The sequence below is a fragment of the Punctularia strigosozonata genome (genome assembly GCF_000264995.1).
Source record: "Punctularia strigosozonata HHB-11173 SS5 unplaced genomic scaffold PUNSTscaffold_5, whole genome shotgun sequence".
Taxonomy (NCBI): domain Eukaryota; kingdom Fungi; phylum Basidiomycota; class Agaricomycetes; order Corticiales; family Punctulariaceae; genus Punctularia; species Punctularia strigosozonata.
In genome coordinates, this window is record NW_006767437.1 from 755,589 (window position 1) to 780,583 (window position 24,995).

The 24,995-nt window shown below is 55.0% G+C and overlaps 9 protein-coding genes across 9 annotated transcripts; 4 read left to right on the plus strand and 5 right to left on the minus strand.

The window, feature by feature from the left end:
* Positions 1 to 270: 270 nt before the first annotated feature.
* PUNSTDRAFT_86074 (60S ribosomal protein L33-A-like protein) lies at positions 271 to 1,331 on the minus strand. The gene is made up of 4 exons (XM_007382838.1): positions 1,265 to 1,331; positions 863 to 986; positions 643 to 801; positions 271 to 583 (listed from the first exon to the last, which is right to left on the minus strand). The coding sequence occupies exons 1-4, from the start codon at positions 1,276 to 1,278 to the stop codon at positions 560 to 562; spliced, it is 321 nt and encodes a 106-aa protein (XP_007382900.1). The 5' UTR covers positions 1,279 to 1,331; the 3' UTR covers positions 271 to 559.
* Positions 1,332 to 1,491: 160 nt separating this feature from the next.
* Positions 1,492 to 2,056, plus strand: PUNSTDRAFT_113065 (uncharacterized protein; the record flags this gene model as incomplete). Its single annotated transcript, XM_007382839.1, has 4 exons — positions 1,492 to 1,560; positions 1,625 to 1,675; positions 1,729 to 1,808; positions 1,873 to 2,056. 4 exons carry the CDS (start codon positions 1,492 to 1,494, stop codon positions 2,054 to 2,056), a joined length of 384 nt encoding a protein of 127 aa, XP_007382901.1.
* A 443-nt stretch (positions 2,057 to 2,499) lies between these two features.
* On the minus strand, positions 2,500 to 2,901 carry PUNSTDRAFT_133412 (uncharacterized protein; the record flags this gene model as incomplete). Its single annotated transcript, XM_007382840.1, has 1 exon — positions 2,500 to 2,901. One exon carries the CDS (start codon positions 2,899 to 2,901, stop codon positions 2,500 to 2,502), a length of 402 nt encoding a protein of 133 aa, XP_007382902.1.
* Positions 2,902 to 5,577: 2,676 nt separating this feature from the next.
* On the plus strand, positions 5,578 to 5,784 carry PUNSTDRAFT_36326 (uncharacterized protein; the record flags this gene model as incomplete). The annotated part of the gene is made up of 1 exon (XM_007382841.1): positions 5,578 to 5,784. A coding segment is annotated over one exon (207 nt), but the record flags the coding sequence as incomplete, so codon positions are not given.
* Positions 5,785 to 6,924: 1,140 nt separating this feature from the next.
* PUNSTDRAFT_86080 (DUF590-domain-containing protein) lies at positions 6,925 to 9,672 on the plus strand. Its single transcript, XM_007382842.1, has 5 exons — positions 6,925 to 7,271; positions 7,327 to 7,609; positions 7,667 to 8,068; positions 8,119 to 8,881; positions 8,942 to 9,672. Exons 1-5 carry the CDS (start codon positions 7,039 to 7,041, stop codon positions 9,559 to 9,561), a joined length of 2,301 nt encoding a protein of 766 aa, XP_007382904.1. The 5' UTR covers positions 6,925 to 7,038; the 3' UTR covers positions 9,562 to 9,672.
* Positions 9,673 to 9,897: 225 nt separating this feature from the next.
* PUNSTDRAFT_66413 (uncharacterized protein) lies at positions 9,898 to 10,643 on the minus strand (the record flags this gene model as incomplete). The annotated part of the gene is made up of 2 exons (XM_007382843.1): positions 9,898 to 10,078; positions 10,138 to 10,643. Coding segments are annotated over 2 exons (687 nt in total), but the record flags the coding sequence as incomplete, so codon positions are not given.
* A 7,704-nt stretch (positions 10,644 to 18,347) lies between these two features.
* Positions 18,348 to 20,446, minus strand: PUNSTDRAFT_113069 (DNase I-like protein; the record flags this gene model as incomplete). The annotated part of the gene is made up of 6 exons (XM_007382844.1): positions 18,348 to 18,480; positions 18,542 to 18,701; positions 18,882 to 19,423; positions 19,474 to 19,624; positions 19,678 to 20,313; positions 20,365 to 20,446. The coding sequence occupies 6 exons, from the start codon at positions 20,444 to 20,446 to the stop codon at positions 18,348 to 18,350; spliced, it is 1,704 nt and encodes a 567-aa protein (XP_007382906.1).
* Positions 20,447 to 20,831: 385 nt separating this feature from the next.
* Positions 20,832 to 22,841, minus strand: PUNSTDRAFT_51852 (uncharacterized protein). The gene is made up of 10 exons (XM_007382845.1): positions 22,597 to 22,841; positions 22,465 to 22,538; positions 22,319 to 22,408; positions 22,171 to 22,263; positions 22,010 to 22,121; positions 21,865 to 21,957; positions 21,524 to 21,806; positions 21,330 to 21,474; positions 21,027 to 21,267; positions 20,832 to 20,977 (listed from the first exon to the last, which is right to left on the minus strand). Exons 1-10 carry the CDS (start codon positions 22,721 to 22,723, stop codon positions 20,880 to 20,882), a joined length of 1,356 nt encoding a protein of 451 aa, XP_007382907.1. The 5' UTR covers positions 22,724 to 22,841; the 3' UTR covers positions 20,832 to 20,879.
* Positions 22,842 to 23,788: 947 nt separating this feature from the next.
* On the plus strand, positions 23,789 to 24,785 carry PUNSTDRAFT_67037 (uncharacterized protein; the record flags this gene model as incomplete). Its single annotated transcript, XM_007382846.1, has 2 exons — positions 23,789 to 24,024; positions 24,080 to 24,785. Coding segments are annotated over 2 exons (942 nt in total), but the record flags the coding sequence as incomplete, so codon positions are not given.
* Between the last annotated feature and the right edge of the window lie 210 nt (positions 24,786 to 24,995).

Sequence of the window (24,995 nt, forward strand, 5' to 3'; positions counted from 1 at the left end):
AGACAGCAAAAGGAGACAACCAGCAGCCTGACCAAACTGTGCACCTGGCAGCTGCCATGCTGTTTGCTGGGTTCAAGAGCGTAGTGGCGACGCTTTGGTGAGCATAGGTTCAGCCAAAGCGAAGATTTTCTCTGACTACGTTGCACGCAGGAGCATGAACGACGTTGACGGACCTCATGTAGCTGGCACTGTTTACAGACAGTTTTTCGACGGAGATTCAGAGTACCTCGACCCGGACATTATCCCTTACGCGCTCGACACTGCCGCCCAGCAACTCAGGCGAGCGGGCCATCCTCCAAGCCGTTGGGCACCGTTCATCCACATAGGGATATGACTCTGTTGTACGGGGGTGGTTGACGCCAATGCGCTCGCACAACACCCAGTCATAGCCAGTTTGGAACTATGCGACGAGAAGGTCTCGTACCCTGTAATCGAAGTCGAATCGGTATCTTTGGCACACTCTTGTATGGTCCACATCATCATGCATGCCATAGCGTAGTGTCATATTCGCAGTATATGCCCATGCGTGATAAGAGTGCAATGCGAGAGAGTACAATAATCAAATGTTGGAAGGGTAAAGCATCTAGAGTCAGGGCAGGTCAGTAACGACGAAGAAGGCATAGAGGGCGATAGGAAGCTTACGATGCGGACACTGGCACCGAACGCGTGCGGGGGGAGGTTTGACCTGAACTTGGACTTGACGACGCCCGAGTTCCCGTGTGGGCGAGAGATGCGCCCCCAGATGACTCGCACCTTTGAGCCCGCCCGTTCCGTCTTCGCACGGTAGACGTACGCAACGCGCTGTGTAAACAGATAACGGTCAGCCAACGGATCTTGCCTATGCTGATTCAGGGGAACGCACCTTCCCGAGGTAGAACTGCGCGTCCTCCTTGCTGCCAACACCCTCAATCTGCAGAAGGGACGTGTTCGGCCTGGTGTTGCGCTTGCCGCGCTTGTGGCCGAGGACGCGGCCCTTGGTGTACAGACTATAGTGCAGATATGCGTATCAGTACTAGTCCCATGGATTTTTACGGCAGAGAAGAGCGATGTGATTTGCAACCGCGATCGATGCGACGGAAGTGCAAGGGATGCACAAGAGATGAAATAGCAGAAGCTGGCGCAGAGGGCGGTATGTCGAGTCGGTTAGGCGAGCGTCATCCAGTCCTCCATCGGTCCATCCATCCCGTCCTACTCGTTTCGACGCCGTTTCGTCGCAGAGAGCCGCTTGTACATCATCCAGGCACCACGCAGACGAGATGCTCACCGTGTAGAGCCCATTTTTGTTACCTTCTAGTCGGACGGACGGTCTTGCGGCCGGGTTGCGGGGAGGGGAGGTGGATGAGTCACGTGAGTGGAAAGATGGAGTTAGCGCTGGCAGCTTTTGGCTTTTCGCCCCTTCGCTCGTCATTTTCTGAAGCTTTTCTGGCGGGTGTTGGTGCTCGCTGCTCTACATATTTCTGTTGGTACTTCGAGATTTGAAAGCGTTGAGCTATGGGACGTCTGCGCCGCTCTAGGACTCACGGTGGGAATCGTGATGTGCATCGTGCCGGACGGACGAGGGTGCGCCTCTGCTTCAGCCATGATCACGGCTCGCTCGAAATGCCAACCGCTGTTTCTTGCATAGGCTCGCACGAAGGATCTTGATCAGATTCAGTTGATTGATCTGGACCCGAAGGTGAGTAGGAGTGCGTTCGCTGTGATACAACTATATTTACAGTATGCTTCAAGCACCGTGCTGCTTTGGAGGCCCAGCCCATTGACTTTGATAAACCTGGCCTTGCTCAACACTACTGCGTCGAATGTGCTAAGTACGTCCTGCATACGAGATCTCAGGTCAAAATCCTGTTCAGGCCTGACACACATGTTCTACAGATACTTCGAAACCGATAATGCTCTTCAGTCACACTGGAAGAGCAAGGTGCACAAGCGGAGGTGCAAGCAGCTGAAGGAGCCCGCATACACGATTGAAGAAGCGGAACGAGCTGCTGGGCTAGGTGTGGACAACGGAAGGAGGGCGACAAAGCAGATATCGGCCGCTGAGATGCAAGACTTGTGATGATCGTCCAGAAGCTGTCATCTCCGCAACCTCAGAAGTCTCGCTATGCATCGAGTACGCTGTTGTTCTCCGGCCTTCATGGGTGTTGAGATTAAAACATTTCTCCCAGGCGCTGCGCCAACAGGACGAGCAGCCCGCTCAGGTTACATACCTACAGTACCAAGGGCTGGTCTGGCCCGTCAAGAAGATGGATCGGCCCCGTGGCCTTGACGTGATCAGCGTGGCGTCATGTTATCGAGGGTTGCTCATGCCATTGACCTGTGGGTATGGCTGTTCCTAGTCGATGGCGTGAAGAATATATACATGCAGAATACAGGATATCATCCAGCAACGAACGCTCTACAAGGAAAGGACGAAAGTACGAGCAAGCCTGTGCGCAGTGCCCTCGTTAGAGGGTGAATCGATGTTACAGCAATCTCCTAACCTCTTAAGCCTCGCCACGTTCATGCCGTTTCAGGCAGCGCTTCGCGGATCGTTGTCTCCGTTATGCCATCCGCAATCCATCCCTTGGCGCGAAGTGGCTCGAGGGCGTCGAGACACCAGCTTTGACAGTTCCACTTCACATTCTTGTCCAAAACGACCGGTATCTGCTCGAGGATGCGCTCCAGCTCGTCGAGCGCGTCCGCGGGAACGGCACCAATGGTCACCTTCCCGCCTTCAGTCTCGAAGAGTATCATCTTCTCCGCGCCTTCGTACCAAAAGTTGCCGGGCTCGCCGTAGAGCTGATGGAAGACGCCACGGATATCGCCTGTCGCGAGGTGGAATTGCCAGTGGTAGGGGCGGATCTCGTCATTCTGCGTACCGCGTTTGTATGCGACGATGGATAAGGGGTAGGTCGCGGTCATGGTGCCTGACACTTGCTCGATGACCTTCATATATATTCGAATGTCTGGGAATATGGACCCATAAACCACATACATGCGCCCACCACACGAAGCAAGCGCGATCGTGAGGCTATCGTCTGCTATCATATTCGCACTTGTCCGCGCGAGAGACATACGCGTATGGCATGACGGACCCTCCGACCGCTGCACAAGTACATCATGATACAGATAGATCTTCTATAGCTGAAACACTAACTACACGATTAGCAGCTGTGCTGGTGACATGCCCAGTACGCGATACCGTATAATCCGGACAACAATATAACCTCGGATTCGCGGAAAGCGACGTCCCACGTCTGTGATGCCATGCCCGCTGAGGAGCCCGAGTGTATCGGCGGCAGCGTCGGGGGCGACCACAATGGAGAGGGTGACGGGAAGCACGCATGTCCAGAGAGTAGGGGGGGATCTGGCATTCCCCCTCTGTGATACGAACGGTTTCGACGGGCGACGCGCTTTGTCCACTCCCGTGCTCCTGCTCTCCTTTCCTACCTTTCTTCTTCCACCACGATGGAAGAAAACTGAATGTTTCTCTTGTCTAGGAGGTACCAAACCTTGAATGTAGATATTCAATGCCCAATATGCGGGCATTTGCATCAGGATTCGAAAGGCCGTGCATCTATCGGAGCACAAAGGTTCAGAAGTTCGAATCCTGGTCAAGTGGGCGAGACCAGCTGCAGGGATAGAGCCTCGTAGCGCAAGGATTGGTGTCCTCAGGGTAGGCTGGTGGATTCCACGTATCCTTCCACGCCCTGTTGGGAAGTCGTTGCGTTTGACGGACAGTGTGCTTGAACATCCACGACCCAGTCAATGCACGTAAACGGGTCAACGGGGCTCTTTGGGGACGGTCAAATTCAGATAGTAGACGGAAGAGTCTCGCCCATCTATCGAGGATTGTGCGTGTTCCCTGAAGTTGTCGTAGAAGAAACCGGCGCGAGCATTGTGTTCGTCCAATATGTGATAAGATGAGCCTCCAATGAGCTGTAACAGGATCCGGCAAGCCCACTCGCATTTATTTGACAGTTGACGCCATGGTAAGTAGCGGAGCTAGGCTGCAAGTCAACGATGGCACAGCTGGTGCGCTGCAGGCTGCAGCGACACAAGAGGCACGGTGAGGCTGTGCTTCCACTCCCTCCTTGTCGACGTCGTCGGGCCCGTTCACGTTCACCTCGACCATGCTTGGTGTTGGGTTGAGAACAATAACAATCGTCTCCGGCAACACCGCGGAGGAAATCAACTGATTCAACCATTCCCTTCACATCCTTTGGCCTTCATTGAGTGACAGGATCTTGATTAGATGCCGGAGCTTGGTCCTTTGGGCGCGTATCAACGATCTATCACGGACACCGTCCTTATTTTTCCAGCTGCTCCTTCCTGTTACAGTTTCATCCACGCATTCCTTGGGAAAATCCGGACAATTGCGTACAACGTGCCGTGGAGAGAGGCACCCTCGAACTTTGCGCGCGCGCTCAAGCGCGGCTCTCAACGGCGCAACGGACCGGCTACGGACCATATCGATGTGGGCTGTCTTTACCAATAACGGATTGCCATGCACAAAGACATTGATTATTCACAGACGGATGCCCGGCGACTTGCTCGCTACTCGCTATCGGTCTGCTCTGGAGGCGTACCAGCTCGCTGCTGCCTGTACACCTCGGACACCACTTCTTCAGAACAATGCGCGCTCAACTCCCTCAAGACGCATAGATTCCAACTCCTTTTGTGTGTTATTTCGGAGACTTCCTCTCTTCAGTAGGGCAGGAACGTGGCATGGCCGGGGGGAAGAGATTAGACCGGACCATGTGTGCCCGTGTGTGGTAAGCAAGTGCCGAAGCTGCCGAGCCAAAGGCTACCGCAGGAGGGATGTGACATCCCGGAGGCTTCGCCTGAGGCCCGCTCCAAGGTGAACATAGCGAAGGGTAACTGTCCCAAGCCTCAGCACCCGCTCGTCGTGTCGGTCATCCAGCGATGGTTGAAAAGGCGGGCCTCTGGCGGTCCCGGATGAAGCACGGACGAGCTTTCTGTGTGCCCTGCTTTCTCGACGGCGACCTCCCGCCTTTATCTGAGCGTTTAGCGACGACTTCATACTACCCGAGACATATCGGACTTTGCCGCGATGTCTGGCATCCCCGCAATGAGGTACTCTCGCCGTTTAACCGGGCAAGATCCCAACGGTAAGCCTTCGCCTTTGTTACTACTTTACCATATACATTCGTCTCAGTTTCCCTCACCCACTTCTTCTCACACGTTATATGCATTCGGTCCTGACCTTCCCTTGCAGATGATAGCGGACGGAGTGCTGGAGCCAGAGGCTCATATCAAGTTACGAACACTCGTACGCTTCCCGCGGGGAAAGCAATCCGCGCGAATGGCCTTACGCCCTCGAGCTCGCGTGATTCGCAGACGAGCCCGGCCAAGAGCATTACGCCAGAGGTTCTTGTTCCGAAGACGAAATCAAGCTTATCCCACGCGCGCAAGCGCGAAGAGAACCACGTCAAGCGTCCGCCGAACTCGTTCATCTTCTTCCGCTCGCACTTCATCGCGTCGCGGAAGTTGTCGACGGGGGACGAACGCGACAGCAGGAATGTCTCGTGAGTCTCGCAACATTGTATGCCACAGCGTCTGTGAGAGAAGCTGATTAGGGACTACTCGTACCATAGCATGATCGCGGGCGCATACTGGAATGGCATGTCAGACGAGGAGAAGGCGCCGTTCGAGCGACTCGCCGAGATTGCCAAGGAGGAGCACGCGCGTCTCTACCCAAATTACAAGTACGCACCCGCGGCGCCGGGGCAGAAGAAGCGCAAAGGGAGTCGCACGAGCAAAGCGGAGCGGGAGCGTTGCAAGCTCATCGCCTCGCTCATGGAGAGCGGCCTGCAGGGATCAGAGCTCGACCGGGCCGTGCGTGAGTACGAGGAGCTTGACATCGAGGAGTCGGCGTCGCCCTCGCCCAGGGCCTCGAGCTCTTCATCGCTTGCGTTCAGCACGCTTGAGCCGATAGGAACCTCCGATCTATCCTCCGACGGTTCCCCGGATTGGACACTTGGCATGTTTAATTCGTCCGGTCAAATGGTGAGAGCTTCCTCCTTCAGTCACCATGTAGTGGGTCTCTCACGATTCTTACAGAACGGGTATGAACCACGCACCGTCGGGAGCATCTCGATGGATATGCAATGTGATCCTTCGACGTGGCTCATGCAGCGTCCCTTCCCCCATGCTCAGGCTGCGCAAGTCCCGCGCATGACGGGCACGAATCCATCAGACGCGGGCTTTGGACAAGTCGCCTCTCCGCCGTTGCCGTGGTCTGCCACCGGATACATTTCCCCACGTTTGCTCTTTGACAACCTCGACGCACCGTCTGGCATCTTCGACGAAGCCTATTTGAACTCGATCGCGGAAAACATACCGTTCCTGGACGATCTGTCGATCTTCGACGCCACTGCGGACGACTTTCATAACGATATCGCTATGTTCCAGTCGGCAATAAACCATCGCTCCGCGTAACACATGGATACATGGCCATTATGAACTTTAGCCAGGGACACCGCCGATTTATGACATAACATGCAGTATCTTGTACGCCACTACCCTATTCGCATTAGCAAACGGAACTTTGTATCACCGCCATGTGTACTCTACATAACATGGATACCTTTTGTACCTATATTTGTTGTGATGAACGAATGCACGGTCCCAGGCCGTGACTACACATAGATGGATGATTGTCGCGTCGGCCCGTCTCCGCGTTGCGCCCTCGTACGGCCTCTGAACGCGTACGCCGCCGTGATGGTGGCCGCTCTGTCCTCGATATCCTCTTGTCCTTCTCCACTTCGGCGTCCACGAGGACCGTGACGAGCGTTTGCCGCACGGTACCGACCGCCGCGCCGCCCGCATCGTGGCCGACGTCATAGCGCCTCCTAGCGCACGATGACTTCACAAGAGCCAGAGCCCGTCCACCAACACTCCCACTTGTCTCTCCCCCCGCTCCTCGTCGAGCACCGCTACGCTTTGCTCTCCGCGCTCATCGCCGGCGCCGTCTACCAAGCCTTCGTCGAATTCCGTCGTCGCCTGCTTACCCGTCGTCAACCGCCGCGTCTCCCCATGGCCCCTCACGTGGATCTCGCCCTGGTCTTCCGGGGCTCGACCAACAGCCTCCTCAAAGGCGAACTGAGAGAAGACAGCCAACAAGCCGAACAGCAGTACACGCGACTGCTGCAGACCTTGAAAGGTGCCGGCCTGTATGCGACCGGCCGAAGAGGCGAGAAGCAGGGGCAGCTGCTCGTCCTCATATCGTGCCCACAGAGCACGTTATCGACCTTAGTTCAGAGAGAAAGGTCCGCCCGGCAAATATGATCGAAAACCAAGCGCATTTGCTGACCATACGTGCAGATACTCCGACTTCCTTCATGGCCTATCCACTAGCAACCTCTCCTCGGTGGCGGACCAATCCGCCGCCGAGAAACTCTCCTCTGCGGACCGAATCCGCATCATACATTCTTATGTGACATCAATGCCGCAAGACGGAGGCCTGGGCATCATCCCTGGCTCTAAAGAGTGGTCCCGTGTGGAGAGCATAATGGCCCTTCACGACCACGACTTCAACCACGCCTGGATTCGCCAATGGTCCTCACACCAAGTTGGCGACGCCCAACTTGACCGAATCCGTGAACAAGTGCGCATTTACACCCACATTCCTTTGGACCGCGTTTGGCTGATGATGTCCCCGTAGTTCGGCGAAGCCGTCGCGCTTTACTTCTCCTTCCTCCACACCTATACCCACTTCCTCATCTTTCCCGCCGCTATCGGCGTCCTCTTCTACTTCCTCGGCGCACCCTACTCGCTTGCATACTCGATCTTGCTTGTTGTCTGGTCCACCGCCTTCGTGGAGTACTGGCGCGTCCGCGAGCGACGCCTCTCTGTCCGCTGGTCCACTCGTGGCTCTTTCAACGTCGAGAAACGCAGGGCGGATTATCAGCCCAACTTCCCCTGGTGGAAACGCGATCTGCGCGCGGTAGCGAGCGTGCCGGTCATCTTGCTGTTCGCGGGCGTCCTCGCGTCGCTGCTCACGGGCATCTTCGTCTTCGAAGCATTCGTGACCCAAATTTACACTGGGCCAGGCCATCAATATATCGTAAGCACTTCCACTCCGTGAAGCAGCCCCGTATATTCAACGCGTAACAGTCGTTAGCGCCGACCGTCCTCTTCGTCGCGCTCGTTCCGCGCGTCCTTGGGCTCTACCACGCTCTCGCCGCTCGCTTCACGCAATGGGAGAACCACGCACACCAGTCCACACACCAAGCTTCACTTACGCTCAAGACCTTCTCGCTCTCGGCCATCGTCGCGTACCTCGGCCTCGCGCTCAGCGCCTTCGTCTACGTCCCCTTTGGCGGCGAGGTCATGGGCCACGTCCACACCTACCTCTTCCACAAGGCGCACGAGCCTGCAAGCTCGGCGACGCACGCCGCCGCGTCGGCGTACGCGAGCGTCGCGCAGGGCGAGCCCCAGAACGTCGCGTTCAACACAACGCGGAGTGCGAAGGACGCGCTCGATCATGGCTTGTGGGAGGCGGACGCGGTGCGCGCGCGCGGGAAGCTGAACCCGAGCCGCCTCCAAGACCAGATGTTCGCGTACATGGTCACGAACCAGGTGATCAACTTGTTCCTCGAGGTCGGCTTGCCGTTCGTGATGCGCTTCGTGGGCAAAGTGACGAGCGGTGGGGCGAAGAAGGATAAGGACGCGGGCGTGGGCGGGAAGAAGAAGCGGGTCATCTTCGAGGACGAGACCAAGAGCGAGGGCGAGGAAGGGAAGGAGGAGAGGGCGCTGTTGGAGCGCGTGAGGAGCGAGGTCGCGCTGCCGGAGTACGAGTTGTTCGGGGACTACAGCGAGATGGTAACGCAGTTCGGGTACGTTGTGCTCTGGAGCACGATCTGGCCTCTTGCCCCCGGTACGTCGAGAGCTGCACTCGAACCTTTTTGTCACGAGGTGCTGACGGTGCCCGCGCCAGTGATGTCCCTGCTCAACAACTGGCTGGAGCTCCGGAGCGACGCATACAAGATCACCGTACACCAGCGCCGGCCGATCCCCGTGCGGACGGACACGATCGGACCCTGGGTCGACTCGCTCACGTTCCTCACCTGGCTCGGCGCGCTCACGAACGCGGCGCTCGTCTACCTCTTCCACGGCTCGTCCGCTCCCTCCGCGTCCGGCAAGGAGACGCTGCGCACAAGCTTGCGCGAGGAGCATCCGCACACGGAGGAGGTTGTCGGGCAACCGGTCCGGACCGCCCGGCAGCTCCTTCTGGGCGCGGCCGTCGTCGCGCTCGCCGCGAGCCACGGTTATTTCTTGGTGCGCTGGGCGGTGCGGCACCTCGTGGAGAAGGTGTCGTGGAGCGGGTCGCGGGAAGTTGAGGCAGCGCGTGAGGGTGACAGGACAGTGAAGGAGAACTACCTCAGCAGCTTGGGGGTGAAGCCCGCGGATGAGAAGCCGACGCTGGGAGGGGTAGATGGAATTGAGCAAGTGCCGGGGACGAAGGAGAACGTGAATGGACTGGATGCCGCGGGAGAGGTCTTTTGGGAGGGAGACGAGGGCCTGGAGGAGATTAGAAGGGCGGCGAAAGACGAGTAGATGATCGTCACGAACTACAACGCGAGTAGAATGATAGTTATCAACAGGTCAAGAAATTTCTTCTTGATTCATCGTTGGTTGTAATCGTACAGTAACACACGATAGTGCCAGCTACAACACTAGGTAATCCATCTTATGATCTCTTTTCATCGGCGGTATGGACGAACAGAGCGGAATCATCGTCATCTGCAGTTTTATCGTTATCATCATATAGCATCAACGATATATCCATTTGAAGGTAGGTAGCCCATCGGACCGGAGTTCGGTGGCGCACCAAGGCCACCCTGAGTGGATGGATTTCAGCCGGCCCGGTTTGAACGGAATACAGCACTAACCCTAGATACCCATGTGGATGTATGTCGCCCATCGAGTCGGAGAAAGGCCCGAGCGCCTGAGCTCTGTGGTAGCGGCGTCGAGCGCGTAAGGAATGGCAGAAGGGTCCAAATTGGTTGCCCCATCAAATAACGCATGATACACGCATTTAGCGATCAGTGGTCCGTCAGTGTCATTCATGGACCTATTGGCATCAAGGTCAGTCGGGGCATGACATCCGGAAGTCATGATTTCGAAACTGACCACATCGTCCCGATGACGGACTTAAACCCAGCAAACATCATAGCCGCGGACAAGCTGACCAGTTCGTCTGGCTGCTCTGCGTCGCCCTTGGCGCTCTCGCATGCACTCAGGAACGCGAAGAAGGCATCGGGCAGGTCGAGTCGCATGAGCGCGGAGATGGTCAACTTGCCGTCCTCAAGCACAAAGCCACTCTCCAGCGCATCGCCGACGTCTTGTTGGCCGTGACATGCAAGATGCAGTATTGAAGCACGCTGACAGCACCCCAGCGTCTCCGCCACGGTGGCATGAGCTCCGTTATGCTGAATGTCGACTGCAATTGGGAGAAGTTGCCTAATCTCTTGGACTTCTGTGAGGGTATTCGGTAGGTCGGCGTAGCCTGGTGTTTCCGGAGCCGTAACGAACAGCACCTTAGCATCAGCTACCGTTGCTGTCTTGAATCTTTCTCGTGCGTCTAAGAGTTTGCCAATGTTGGGAGAATACGACGAGACTGCAAAGTCGGAGACGCAGACATCCGTTGTGCCTGAGCGTATGCCGGCGGCGTGAACCGGAAGGAAAAGAAATAGCCCCGTCGGTATCCACCATAACCGTGGGCGTTCGCGGCCAGTTGCTTTCTGAATTTAGGGACAATCCGTCATAAGGCACATTTGGTATAGATATCGTAAGTTATGGGCCAAACTCACTTTCAGACCGAGGGCTTGAATGACGGGATATGCTACGCCGTGCCACAGCTCCGAAAGGATATCTTCCAGTGGATTTTCAAGCACTTTGCGCGTTATGGAGAGCCGAGTGTCGTCATGCGTGTCATGACCGTCACGGATTTCGCTAATCCTCTCCTCCGATTGTCTAGTTCCGGACTGCGTAAAGCGAGCTACCATTCTCAGTCGCTCGATGGGCACAGTCAGCTCGACTTGTACAGGACACTCCGCTAAGGGCTGCATGATTATGGCCACTGCCCGTGTAGCATCTGAGAGTAGCGTGACCACAGGACCTCCAATGGCAGCGACACGCAACTGGTCAAACGATAGCGGTTTCAGGAATTCTTCACACCTTGGGAACGTCCGCACAGTCTCAACAAGTGATTCGAATTCGCGGTCAGCTTGTCGTCGAGATGCAGCTTCCTCCATTACTTTGCTCGCATCAGATGTCCTCGCGTCCAGTTTGGATGATACGGCACGGAGCTGGCGTGCGATGTCCACGGGTATCGGATACTGTGCCAAAGGATCCCGCAAGCGTGTTAATTGTGCCCATGACACTCCTCTGCGGCTGCCTTCAGTATGTTGCTCTGCTCGAGACCGCGCTGCATAACTGACCTGCCTTCTTCCAGCATTAATATTGCATCCTCAGGGAGTCCTTGAGAAAGAAAATAGATGGCGGCCTCCTGCACCAGGCCAGGCAAGCGCCTGGAGAGCTTGAGCGAGTCCAGACGTCGCTTTGGGTCCAAGGCCAGGTACGCGAGACGTGGTAGTAGACCTACTACTGTGCGGTAGGCTTCGGCCAAATAGTCGTTCTCGCCAGCCTCTTTTGCGCGCTGCGCCCAATCTATCGCAGCCTCGAACCTGTTGCGTATCCAAGAATTCTTCTCCTTTGAAGTCCGGCGAAACAACTCCATGCAACGTTGAAGATCCTCACGTTGATGGCTCACACGGAAACGGGCATAAAAGTCCTCGGCGAGCTGCCCCAGGCGATCCGAAAGACTGGGGTGGTTCTCAGGAAGGAAGGAGATGGCGGACTCATGGATCCGAATCGCGACCCACCATCGTCAAAGCCACGACTCCATGCTTCTCGTAGGACATCTCCAAGGGCAGAGAACTTGTACAATGTCTCCTTCGGGACTATGCGGGCCACTTCCCGAGCCGCGGCTGCTGCTTCTGCGAGGTTTCCGAATGAGCCTCTCCTTTCTGCTGCCGATGCAAGGGTGAGGGCGAAGTTCGTCAAGTAAACAGGCCTTCGGATATCACCGATGGGGCAGAGAGCCAGACATTCTCGGCGAAGATGAATGGTTGTATCGTTGTCAAGGGTGTCTCCTGTCACCTTGAAGCGTGCCCCATGTAGGTTGGCGAGATTATGGTGTAAGTGGTGATAGTCCGCATAAGACCTAGGTGTACTGTCCAAGCACTTCGATGATATGTCCACGCCTTCTTCCAAGTCTCCGATGTGTCCGAGAACGCGGAATCGGAGTAGCAAGCACCAGCTCATGTTCGATACAGCAGTAACCGCATCCTGGGCGTCGCGGTCGGGGATCGTAATGAGACACTGTCGATATAGAGTGATGGACTGATGAAGTAAATCCTCAGATCCGACATGCATATACGAATAATGTAAACAAGTAGCAAGAGTGGTCGTAACTCTCGCACGATAGCAGTGGCAATTAGGGCAGCTGTCGTATGCCATCTGCGCGCACATACGGGCCTCGGAAATGTCACCGGCGGACGGCGTTTTTGTATACTTGATTACAAGGGTGTCCGCGAGGAAGTAAAGTGGCATCCATCGGTCCGGGTGCTGGTCTCGCGCGGCTACATCGCGGGCCTCAGCGAGCAGTCGTCGATATCCCTTGTTATACCGTATCTCACGAAACGAAACCTCAGCGCCCGCCCGAGCGACACGAGAGACGCGACGAGATCCATCGACGATTGACATTGTCGAGCCAGAGTTAAGGCCGTTTTAGACGCCTCGACAGCTTCTTTCAACAACTGCGCGTTTCCCGTGGCCCATAGATGGAGGAGTAATGTATCGCAGAGTCCCGTCAACGCGGGAATAGATCGCTTGTTGGTGGAAGGGAACAGCGCCAGGGACTCATGCCATATGGAGGTGGCTTTGTCCAGGGTATCTGCGCGAAATGGATGATATCGAGCCGAACTGGTCAGTGCTCTGGCTAATCCGATCATCATGGTTGCCTTGACAGTAGCGTGCGCCTGACCCGCTAATGCTCTCTGAAATAGTGATATCGCTCCATCAAGGTCGGACGTTGAAGAGGTCCATGTATGCCTATCGTCAAGAGCTGATGCAAGTGTGCATAATACGGATTCTTTGTCCGGCGAGGTGAGTTCTTGTAAATCCATCGCTCTCTTGCACAGCACGATGGTCTCATCGAGCGACGTAATATCGCCTGTATAGTGGAAGAGGTCATGGAGGTAAGAGCCAAGAGCTTTCATGCTGTCCAAAGACCGCTCGTCAGAGGTAGCGTATCGAGACAAGCGCTGGCGATATCCGTCAACGATGCCTTGCAGGATTGAGATCGGTGACTGGATATCCACTGTCTCTTCCGTCGGCGTTGCTTGTACCTCTCGAGGAGCATACACTCCGGCGTCATGGGTGTGGATGCCCTGCGCAAATACGGTAAGGTAGATCTTTGAACATGCCTCTCATACTAGTAGCAAGGGCCTCAGCGCACCATCTTACAGTAAAGTCAGTCCAGCCCACTTTCGCCCGTTAATCAGGCCGGTCCGGGTATGGGGAGTATGGAGGTATTGCATGACGTGTGGTGTATCATGAGTTATAGCTTGCATGCCTTGGGTCTCACTCAGCATCTTTGACCAACCTAGAGCTCTATAGTAGATGTTCCAGCGTGATACATACTCAGTCAGCGGTGCACATGAAAAGATCCATCCGAACATAGTCCTGCGATGGTCCCGGATCCGAACAGATTTTCAGAGAAAGAAGCAGATTCGATATGAAAGTGGAGAGCGTGCATCAAGAGAAGCAAAGCTTGAGCTTTTCTTACGATTGTGCATCAACGAAGACGTTGAACAAAGTGACCCACACGTGCCACGTGGTCGGTCGTACCGAACCTAAGGTCACTACATAATCCACTGATACAAATTTCTTTCCATATTGGCGCAGGAGCAACGCGATGTAGAACGTGTAGTATCTGCTAGTTATATACCCATATGGATGTAAGTTGCCCATCGGATAGGACTAGCACCTGATTCTCTGAGCTCTCGCGCAGCGGAATCCAATGCATAAGGTATGACACGGGGATCAAGTATTTCCGACCCATCGAGCAGCGCTTCGTAAACCTGCCGGGCTACTGAAGGTCCATCGGCGTCGTTCATGGACCTGGATTCGAGAGCAGCGGTTAGCATGACCACAACGCTAGCAAGTTTGGAGCATGCTGGAGACGTACCACATCGTTCCAATCACGGATTTAAATCCCGCAAACATCATGGCAGCAGAGAGATTAATCACCTCGTCAGGCTGTTCCGTATCTCCTTTAGCGCTCTCGCAAGCACTCAGGAAGGCAAAGAAAGCATGAGGAAGGTGGAGTTGCATCAGCGCCGACACAGTCAGCTTGCCATCCTTCAGGACGAAACCGCTATCGAGGGCGTCTTCGCTGTTCTGTTGCCCATGGCAGGCGAGATGAAGGATGGACACCTGTGGACACGCGCTGAGAGTTTGTTCAACCGTAAGTTGACTATCGTCAGAACTGTTCAGTCGTATCAACATGGTCGAAGGGAGGAGCTGCGAAATTCCTTCGGCCTCGGCGACGATGTTCGGCAGGACACCGAGTCCTGGCGCATCCGGCTGGGTCACGAGCAAAACCCGAGCATCACTTGCGGAAATCCTTCGAGAGCGTCCCCGGGCTTCAAGCAATGTTCCAATGTTCGGAGAGTACGACGATACCGCGAAGTCAGATAGGGAAACGGGTTCAGGCCCAGAATATATGCCTGCAGCATGAACGGGGAGGAACAGGAAGGCGCCTGTGGGCACCCACCATAGTCGAGGGCGATCCCGACCCTGAGCAGGCTGCAGAAACCTGTCAGAGATGCGAGAGCGTAACATGATCATGCACCAACCTCGAGACCCAGGGCTTGGATTACCGGTTGCACCACTCCATGCCATAATTCCGAAAGGAGTTTCTGAACGGGATCGTGCTTTGGCCTGAGCTTCTGAATGCGTAATGCCAACCTCGCTTGTTCAAGTTCCGTTCGATCGTTGGCGGTACTACTCGTGTGTCTGGCATTCCTTGATTCAGCGTACATGAAATCGCCAACTATCTTTAGACGTTGGGGTGAAATCGATAAAGTTACTTTTGCTGCATCGCCCGAAGCTGAGGGGATGACGATTGCCTCGGCGCGACTATCGTGGGCGACGAGGATGATCACGGGGCCCTCAGCAGCGGCAAGGCACAGTTGCTCGAAGGACAAGGGCTTCAGGAAGCTTTCGCAACCAGGATGCTTGCGCGCCAATTCAACGAGACGGTCGAATTCAAGCGTAATTTGTCGACGAGTAGCAGCCTCATCTTCCATAGGGCCAGAACCTATGGACCTCGCCTCCAGTTTTGCAGCGATTTCGGTAAGTCGTGATGCCAGGTTGGCCGGTAGGTTTTGATTTCCTTGATGGTCTCTGAGACGCATCATCTGCGCCCAAAACACGCCTCTAACCAGCAGTGAAGCACTGACCAAAATACTGGAAAATGTGGGCTAACCTTCCCTCTTCTAGAAGTTCGATCGCTGTAGTAATCATATCCTGTGCCAAAAAATGCAGGGCAGCGCTCTGTACTAAACCAGGCAAGCGCCTTATAAATTTGAGTGATTGCAATCGCTGAGTGGGGCTGAGGTGGAGATAGACAAGGCCAGGGAGCAACGCTAATGCTCGCCGATAAGCTTCGGAGATGCAGGACACGTCCCCTGCCTCCGTGGCTCGCTCAATCCATTGAAGCGCGGCGTCGAACCGGTCGCGAATCCACGAACTTTCGTGCGATACTGCGTCGCGATACGCCTGCATGGACCGAGCTAGATCCGCAGCGTCCTCCGTCGCGCGATATTTCGTAAACCACTCGTCCCCGAGGTCTGCGAGCTTCTCCGCAAAAATCGGATGGCCCGGAGGAAGTGTGGCTACGCCACTTTGGTGCAATTCTATCGCGTCCTGTAGTCCGTTGGGGTCCATCCCGCGTTCCCATGCAGCCCGTAGCACGGTCCCCAGGCTGGCATATGTGAAACGATTCTGTGACGGGACAGCCTCGATTGCTTCTCGCGCTGCGGCAGCAGCTTCGGGGAGGCACTCGATCTTTCCCAGCTTCTCCGCCGCACTGTGCAGACTGTAGGCAAGATTGGCAAGGTAGAGTGGTCGACGGACATCCGTAAGAGGGCAGAGTTCGAGAGTCTCTCTACGAAGGCGAATTGCTGTTTGGCTGTCTGACTCCCGCTCTAGGGCTTTGAACCGGGCGCCGTAAAGATTAGCAAGGTTTTGGATGAGGTTGAAGAAACCTGCGTAGTACCGCGGCACCCGTTCAATACAGTCCGTGAGGAATTCAATCGCGGAGTCCAAATCTTCTGCCTGATCCATGATTCGATATCGATAGCGGAGCGCAGAGGATAGATTGGATATGGCAACCACACACTCAGGCATCTCCCGAGTTGGGCACAGGGAGATGCATTCGCGATAAAGCGTGATTGAATGGTGGAGCAGGTCTTCGGAGCCAGCAAGGTTGTACTGATGGTGTTCGCTCGTAGCAAGGACGACGATGACGCGTGTTCGATAGAAATGATTCGGGGGACAGAGGTCCGACGCCTGCCGGGCGAGAGTTGTCGCCTTCGATATGGTGTCAACAGACGAAACCTTTACTCCGCGAAATATGAGAGCGTCGGCCCAAGCGCAGAGTGGTCTCCATCGGTCCGGGGAGGACGTGATGGAAAGTTGCTCATAAGATTCAGCGAACATCCGTTCGGCTTCTTCCATGTCTTGCATGCTCCCCGTTTTCACGAAACGTTTCGCTAGGGCGTTACCGAGGCCAATAAGCGCGAGGGAGTGGTCGGGCGACCATGTCATGGACGAGGCGGCTCTCACCGCACTACGGGAGACGTTGATGTCTTCTTCGAGAAGATCGATTCTGCCAGTTGCCCAGTATTGCAACTCCAGCACCTCAGAGAGACCAATGGAAGGTGATATGGATTGAGCGGCGTCGTTGGAGGTCGATTCTAGACAACGACGAAGGCAAACGATGGCTTCCTCGATACGACCATCATCGCTGAATGGGTGATATCGACATCTTGTGGTCAAGGCTGTCCCCATTAGAAGTAGAGAGGAAGTCGTATCTGAGTCGTATTGCATCCTGATGTCTCGCGCTGCCCGACATAACGAGATAGCCTGGTCGAGATCCGCCACCATCCCGGTCTGCATGTGTCGATCCTGCAAAGCACTACCCAGCGCTTCAAGAATTGCGGCATGTTCAAGTGAGCGTAATTCTTGCAACTCAAGCGCGGTCTTGAGATGGAAAATCGCTTCATCGAGAAGATGAACACCGCCTCGGTGGCGGAAATCATGATGCAACGCGGCTGCTAGAGCTGTCAGATTTTCGATACATCCGGCGCTGCCCGCAGTACATTGCGAAAGGCATCCTCGATGATATTCGATCGTCCTATGAGTCTCGGAGATACGTGTTCGTGTTGTCTTCTCATCAGGCACGGTTGCGATGCCAATGATTGAATTTCGGCGGACACACCCAGCCTGAACAGAACATGAGCTCCAGAAACGAGGTATGAATGAATCAGAGTGGAAACTTACATGGCTCTCCGTGTGATCAGATGAACAAGACATGTGTGATGCACTCTTGATCAAGGCTGGGCAAAAGAGCTACTGGTTGATAGGTAGCTGCACGACGATGGGGATGGTAACGACCGATGCCGCGCGCCAGAACCCTCGCAGTATATACACGCAAAGGCAGGTGAGAAGTGATCGCCTAAACATTGGTGGAGCCTGACTGGGAAGGAGCATGCGTTCGTTGGCGCTTCCGGCGGCCTCCGATGACCCAGGAGGACATATTCATGGAGTTGAATTGGTGGCTTGCGTTACACACGGACTCGTTCGGCGCCCCCAGGAGTACTTGGATTCGAGAAACGCAATGGCACTACGAGCCAAGGGTGAATCGCGTGTGCGCCGACACCCGCGTGGGTCGAGCGCCTTCGTGGCGCCGGGCCGCCGGCTTCGGCACAAACGAGAGGCTGACTCTGTACTTTGGCTACGAAGAAGGAATCAACTGGTCTGCCATGATCAAGTGAACCTGCTGCGATCCAATTCAAACCGTTTAAGAACAGACCGTGTCGGCAACTTAATAGAAGAATCGAAGGTCGCCCGTGCTACTAACTACTATGGATACAGCACAGGAAGCTCTATATAGTGCAAACGGGGTTAAGGTATATTGGTACGAAACATGATGGACAGGGAGGCGACGATAACCCGACATCGCAGAATATGGCCTTGTTGAAGGGAATTTATTGCGCTGCTTGACGCGACGCTTCCCTTTTTACCTCGCTCGCCCATTTGAAAAAATTGCATCTGTACTCGGGATTCACCTCTTCACGTAGGCGCTCCCCTCTTCCCTTATCGTAGCCAGGTCCGACAGGTCTGGAGAACGAAGTCCGTTAGCAACGGTGCCGAAAAACGAACATCCGAAGCGTGTTCTGACCTTGAACACAGGTAGAACGTTTTACCCTTGTTCGGCCCAGGTTTGTTCACGGTCCACTCCTTCGCCAACTCGTTGTGGACAGTGCATCTGGGCACAGGAATTGGAGCAAACATCTGAGACCAAGCAGCCTTACTCTCCGCAGCGGACCTAGGAGAACTCGCTTCACTCCGCATCACGAGACTCTGTTGCGATGCAGACAACGTCTGAGCCAACTGAAAGTCGGCATCAATTTGGTCGACATCTTGAGTTGCATCGACATCGATAACCTCTTCAGCAGGACACGGTGCATGCACGGTCGAGGATGATGCTGAACGTGACAGCGGTTGAACGTCAGGCGGACCCGGCGGAGAGGAAGTCGGAGGTTTCGTGAAGAAAGTCGATAGCTTGCTTTGCCCAGCTTTCTGTTGTTTCTTCGCCTTCTTGGTGGTAGCAGACACGCTCTCAATCGATTTTCTCTTTGTAGACGAAGGTGGGTTCGATTTAGCTACGTGTTGGGACGGGCTCGGGGGTGTGGATGTAGGAGGCAAAGACGCAACCGGGTAGCTTGTTGGCGGTGTAGAGAGAGTTGGTGCTGCGATGATCTCCTTCGGGACAGGAGCCGCTGGAGGTTCCACCGGCGTGCTAACCGGTGTGGGAACAGGCGTTGCGGTTGCAGGTGGAAGCGGCGGTGGGGCTGGCTGAGAGTTAGGAGACACGGAAGATAATGTTACACTTGTTGAAGGAGGGAGGGCTTTTCCGCCTTTGCCAAAGAAAGACGACAACAACGTTTGCTTGCCTGAAAACTCTGGCCAGTATTTGGCTGCGAGGCGGGGTGTGACCCTGAATTGATTCATCTTCAGACTATCGCGCAACTTGATGTCCTGGCCGGGCAAGATGTCATGGCTAACAGAGACTTCAGGCTCAGTCAGCCACGCCGGAAACGCAGCACTCACAGATCCACCCATATTGGACAATGATCCGAGCCCTTGACGGACGCCTCTATATCTGCCGCTTTCACCCAGGGGAGAAGACCTGGTGTCACGAGGATATAATCAACCCGTGTCCCGTAGTTGGTCTCTCGCCCGCCAATCTTCTGATTCCAGACTGGAACAGGAATATGAGATTTCCCCATCGAGGGCGAGTGGGAAGTCGCGTACCCGTATACATCCCTTTGCGCTCCGGCCAGAAGCGCCTCAAGACGTCGATCATGAGTCCGTTGGGATCAAGCCAGTTATGGAACCATGCCCGAGCAGGATGGTCCCAGAACGTGGCGGCGTTGCTAGGAAGGTGTCCGTCGCAGTGGTCGAGCGGTGTCGCGCAAATGTTCATGTCGCCCACCACCATGACTTCCCGTCCTTCTCCGACAAGCTCGCGCACGCGTTCCTCCAGCATGAGGTGGTAATTCATTTTGAAGGGGAGTCGTGCATCGGAAGTCTCGTTGGGGCAATACACGTTGATCAACACGAAAAGGCCGAAATCAACCATCAAGGCGCGTCCCTCGGAGTCAAGCCCGATAAGGTCAGAAGGAGTGTTTCCTTCTTCATCCGGGTAGAGCGTCATATCGTCCGCGGATGGCTTGGAGGCAGAGATGCGATCTTCCGGAGCAAGCTGAGTGTTCCCTGGCAGAGTCCCAGAAAGACCTTCCTCCGCTTTCAGTGGCATGGCGTTTTCGGAATTGGTGAATACGCCTACGCCGCTGTACCCGCCTTTGCTGACGGGGTAGGACAAAAACGCGTCATACAAGCCTGGCACGGCAACATTGCGTTCCGTGTTCGCGCGACATGACTTCAGTTCTATACATTCCCGTGAACTGAGGGGCGATCGGATGCATACGGAGTGCGCACCTTGAAAGCAGATGACGTCCGCATCTAGTGCCATGAGAATGCCTTCGAAGTCTTTATATGTGTTCCATCTGATACACTTCATGTTGGACTTGTTCGAGGTTACGAGGGCAAAGTAGACGCACGGGTAGTACTTTGGTAGAGTTCGTATGCCATTCTGCACGACCGATGAGATTGCTGCCAGCGCCTAAACTCACGTCCTTACGATGTTCCAAGAGACTATGCGCATATGGTGTCTAACTCAGGGGAGGAAGACTCGAGTAGACACATAAAGCACGCGTATATAGGTTCAAATATGGCCGGAATCACCAGATGGACGACGACAGTTTGTTGACAAGAACCTGCACCACCGCCGGCGCTTTCGACGACGACGTGCCCGGAAGTCGTTTCGCACGTGATGTCACTAAATCAGGGGCTTTTCGCTTTCGTCCGACGCTCAGCATATAATGCGGTTGTCGAGTTCAGCAAACCACCAGCACGATTATGTTGGTATTAGTGACATGGCGTAGGCTAAGCTTCTATGTCTCTATTGAAGTACGCAGACCAACACGCACCAAATCCCTCGCGTTGCCTGATGCCTCGCTGTATTTTGCCATGAAGTACTCGTCCCTGGCAGCTGCATGATCATGAGTACGACGGTGACCGAAGGGATAGGTGTCACTAACCCGCGTTCACCCAAGCATCGTCTTTCCAGACCTCGAAGATGGAGGCCGCCTCCTCCACGCTGAGCCTGTCTGGTACAGGAAGAGCCTTCAGCCCGCGCGTGTACTCGACGATTTCAGGGGAGCGCTTCACGTATGGCCCGGTCGGCTTGTCGTGCGGCAGTCCCAGGGCTTCCCTCAATTCGACGGGGAGCTGGAAGAGGGTGTGCTCCGTGGAAATGGCGCCCATCACTGCGCCGCGTGCCTGGGTAATCGAGTGGGAAGTAAGCGGAGATAGAAGTCTGCGGCTGCGAACAAGGAACGCACGAAGGACCTGCGGCCACTCGCATATTCCAATATAAGCCTTGGCATGGAGAGGTGATATGGCTTGATCGTGCCGAAGTTCGCGTCGCGGTACAGGGTTTTGCAGTACAGTGCCTGGAAGTCATCGACGGCAAGCAGAACCGGATAGCTGCGACGATGTCAGGCCAGGACGTAGTTGTGTGAAATCTGGGGCATACTCTTTCTGCTTCCCCAGTTCATCGAGAACTGCAGTCAGCACAGAAGGTGCCATGCTAGGATCCTTCGTGCCTATGCTGATGAGAGATGCCAGGCTAGTACCGGCCGGTACGGGTGCCGGTCGCCTGTCCAGCGTCACTTCCAATTGGGTCTTCAGCTCCTCCAACGCCGCGGAGTTGACGGTGAGGAATCGTTGTAATGTTTGAAAGGCGAAAGCAGGTTGCACATAGGTTTGTGTGCGTAGGTCGTAGACGTAGGGCGACGTTGAGTTGACCATATTGATCGCTACAAGGGCAGGGCAGGTCAATACGCAGGTTATTGCTCGAGAACGCAGCTTACTTACCACGCGGGAAGTACAATACTATCCAACCATTCGCGAAGCAGTGTTCCAGAGCTTGAAGGAGTGTGTAACTCTTTCCACATCCCGGCTCCCCGGCTAGTGCAAGTCAGCAAAACGATCTGAAATTCGGGGAGGCGTAGGTACGTACTCAAGACAACTCGCGTGTGTAAACTTGATTGCTTGTTGGCCGCCGACAACCTCTCTACTACCGTCTTCGTCACGTCTCGCACGACCGAAAAGGGTGCAGAGATCATTCGAAACTGTTATGAAATATGAGAGAGGCACTGCACTGGATATCAAATAGCGTACCTCCAGGAGGATGTCCTTCGGTAAACCGAAAATCCGTACAGGGCTGTTCTCCTTCATCGGAAACCTCATAGCTTTGGCCACACGGAGCTTGTCCTAGGATGCTTTGTTTAGCCATCACGTATGTACCAAGTCAGACATGGCATCGCACAGGTTGGAAGGCAGACAAGGATAGCGGATTCCTCGACTCGGGGTGGAACAATGGGTGCGTGAGTTGGCCAGCGTTCATGGGGCGGAACACCTTTGTGAAACGTGTTAGCACGCAAGGGCGAGGGGTTGGTCTGTCGTAACGCTAACCCCAGGCCATTTCTTGTCGACTCGTCCTGTGGGTAAGTGCTTGACACGCTTCCTCTCCTTCTTTTTCTGCCATGCTGTTGCGACGAATAACTATCAGGTTCGGAGGCTATGATATGAGAAGGATAGACGCACAAGCCGTGGTCGCTACTCTGGGAGCATTTGGGTCATTCGAGGCGTAGCGTTTCTGGGAGCAAATGGCGCTAGGGCCAGCAGGCGCCGCGCGGGGGACTTTGCGTAGGGTCGTGGCCAGAAGCGACATATTTCAACCCTGAAGCCAGAAAAGGGAGGGCGCAGACAGGACAATTCTAACGAAGTGGATATTTGACGACCGTCGTAGAGAAAATACGGCCGTCCAAGGTTTAGCAGGCTTGCCTGCTCGCGGCGACTGGCGTTGGCGAATTCGACCGGGCACAGTGTGACAAAGCTCGGCGTACACCGGTGTCGTGACCGGGTCACGTAGAGTATCAATGCCACTCAGCCGCTTTCAGCTCTTGTCGTTAGCTCGAGATTATCGTCTTTCTGTTTATGTTCAGTGCTGAGATCTAATGGGCTCCGACTTCAGCCCCCGAATACCAGAAGATAGAGCGCCTTCGGTTTGACGATTGGAATGTTGTCCTATGCTCGCTTTCTGCTTCCACTAGGCTATCCCGCGTTCATCGCTTCGCCTTATTGGTAAATTCCATCACTTTTCGCGACATGTTCGATGCAGAAAGCGGTGGAATAGGTAACGGAGATCCAAGCGTCGAGGGGTGCGCGGTCATTCAGCTGGCAGATGATCCGGAAGATATCAGGCATTCCTGAACGCTTTGTACTATCGCAAGTGAGCAGTACATATTATCCCTTCATATTAGCCTGTGCTCGCGTCGAATAGGTACTTTGTGAAGGAAAAACTCATACACCTCGACATAGTAGTGTCGTTGCTCCGGCTAGCAACAAAGTATATGGCAACGGACCTGCGGGAAGGCATAGCTGCGCATATGTTGACCCGTTACCCCTCCGCTCTGAGGGACCTTCGTCGCGCAGAAGTCTGACTCTGCGAACGTGTGAATGAACGTATTACTATCCAGCTTCGCATCCAGAGTGCACAAGGGACACAAGCGGCAGTGGCAGCCTGCAGGGCTCGATTGGGGAAATAGGGAGCGTGACTTGAAGACGGTCGCCGGCAGTCACAGGTCTCACGTGAGGATGCCAGGCCTGTCACACCGCGTCGAGGGACGCGTTGATCCGCGCGCGCACATCCATACTAATGGACCTCGCTGCTGTGACCCCTCCTGGCTGGAGTATCACGGAGACTCTGGAAATACCAGTATATTAGAAAGACCAAGAGCTATGGTTTGAGGACGGCAACATTGTTATCTCCTCCTTCTTCGCCCCCGATACACTCTTCCGAGTACACCGCTCCATCTTATCCCTAAATTCGGTGGTGTTCCGCGACATGTTTGCGTTGGCTTGCAGCGGTCCAGGAAGCGGTTGTCCGACGTTTGAAGGATACCCACTCATCCAGCTCGCGGACGACCTCGATGACATCAGACATTTCCTGGGGGCATTATATCATCGCAGGTGAGCAGGCGAATCCATTGTGTGTGAACGCAGTTTCTTTGCCAATGACGTGAAGCTACTTTCAAAAGGGTATCGACATGCACCTAGACGTCGTCGCTGGCATGCTTAGGATGGCCACGAAATACATCGTGACGGACTTGCGGAAGGATCTGATCGCACACATGGAACTGCTATACCCCCTCTCACTCAAGGAGTTTCGCGCCACAGTGGAAGATGGGTCACATATTGACGATGATGGTCATTCCTTCGTCGCGGTGCAGATCGCCCGCGAGAGCAACATACCCTCGATCCTCCCCGCCGCCCTCTATCACTGTTGCGAGTTGCCCGTCCAGAGCTTGCTCGATGGCGTCGAGTTCTCCGGGATGTTAGGCCCTCGCCGGGTGCGGCTCCCGGCCTCCGATCTGCGAGCCTGTCTGCTCGCTCGCGGAAAGTTAATCAAAATCAAGGCCGAGAATATCGATGCATTCCTCTGGGACGACGGTCCATCCGCTTCATGCCGAGACCCTCAGGGCTGCTCCGAGTGTTTGCGCTGCTGTCAAGACGACGAGCGGCAGAATGGATACTTCGACACCTGCGATATCTTCACGAGGAGGCTGCGGTCGGTTTACCACGGGACCGCAGAAGGGGATTTCTGCTACAAATGCCAGGCGGCGTGGAAGCGTAAGGAGGAGGAGGAGCTAGAACGAACTTGGCGTGAGCTTCCTGCGGTCTTCGGTCTCGAGGACTGGGCAGAATTAGAAAAACAGAGCCGGTGCATGTGAACGCCGAGGGTGCCATGACGGAATGTACAGCGACAATAGCAGCGTTGTAGACACGTCAAGCGCGGATTCAATTGCTCTCCACCCCCTCGAGCGAGCATGAGATAACGCCCCAGGGGGTTCCGTTGCATCGTATCGCGCAGTCCTGGGCAGCGATGGCGTTGCCGACGGGGCACAACGTTGAACATGCGGGATCGTTCCCATAGATCCTCT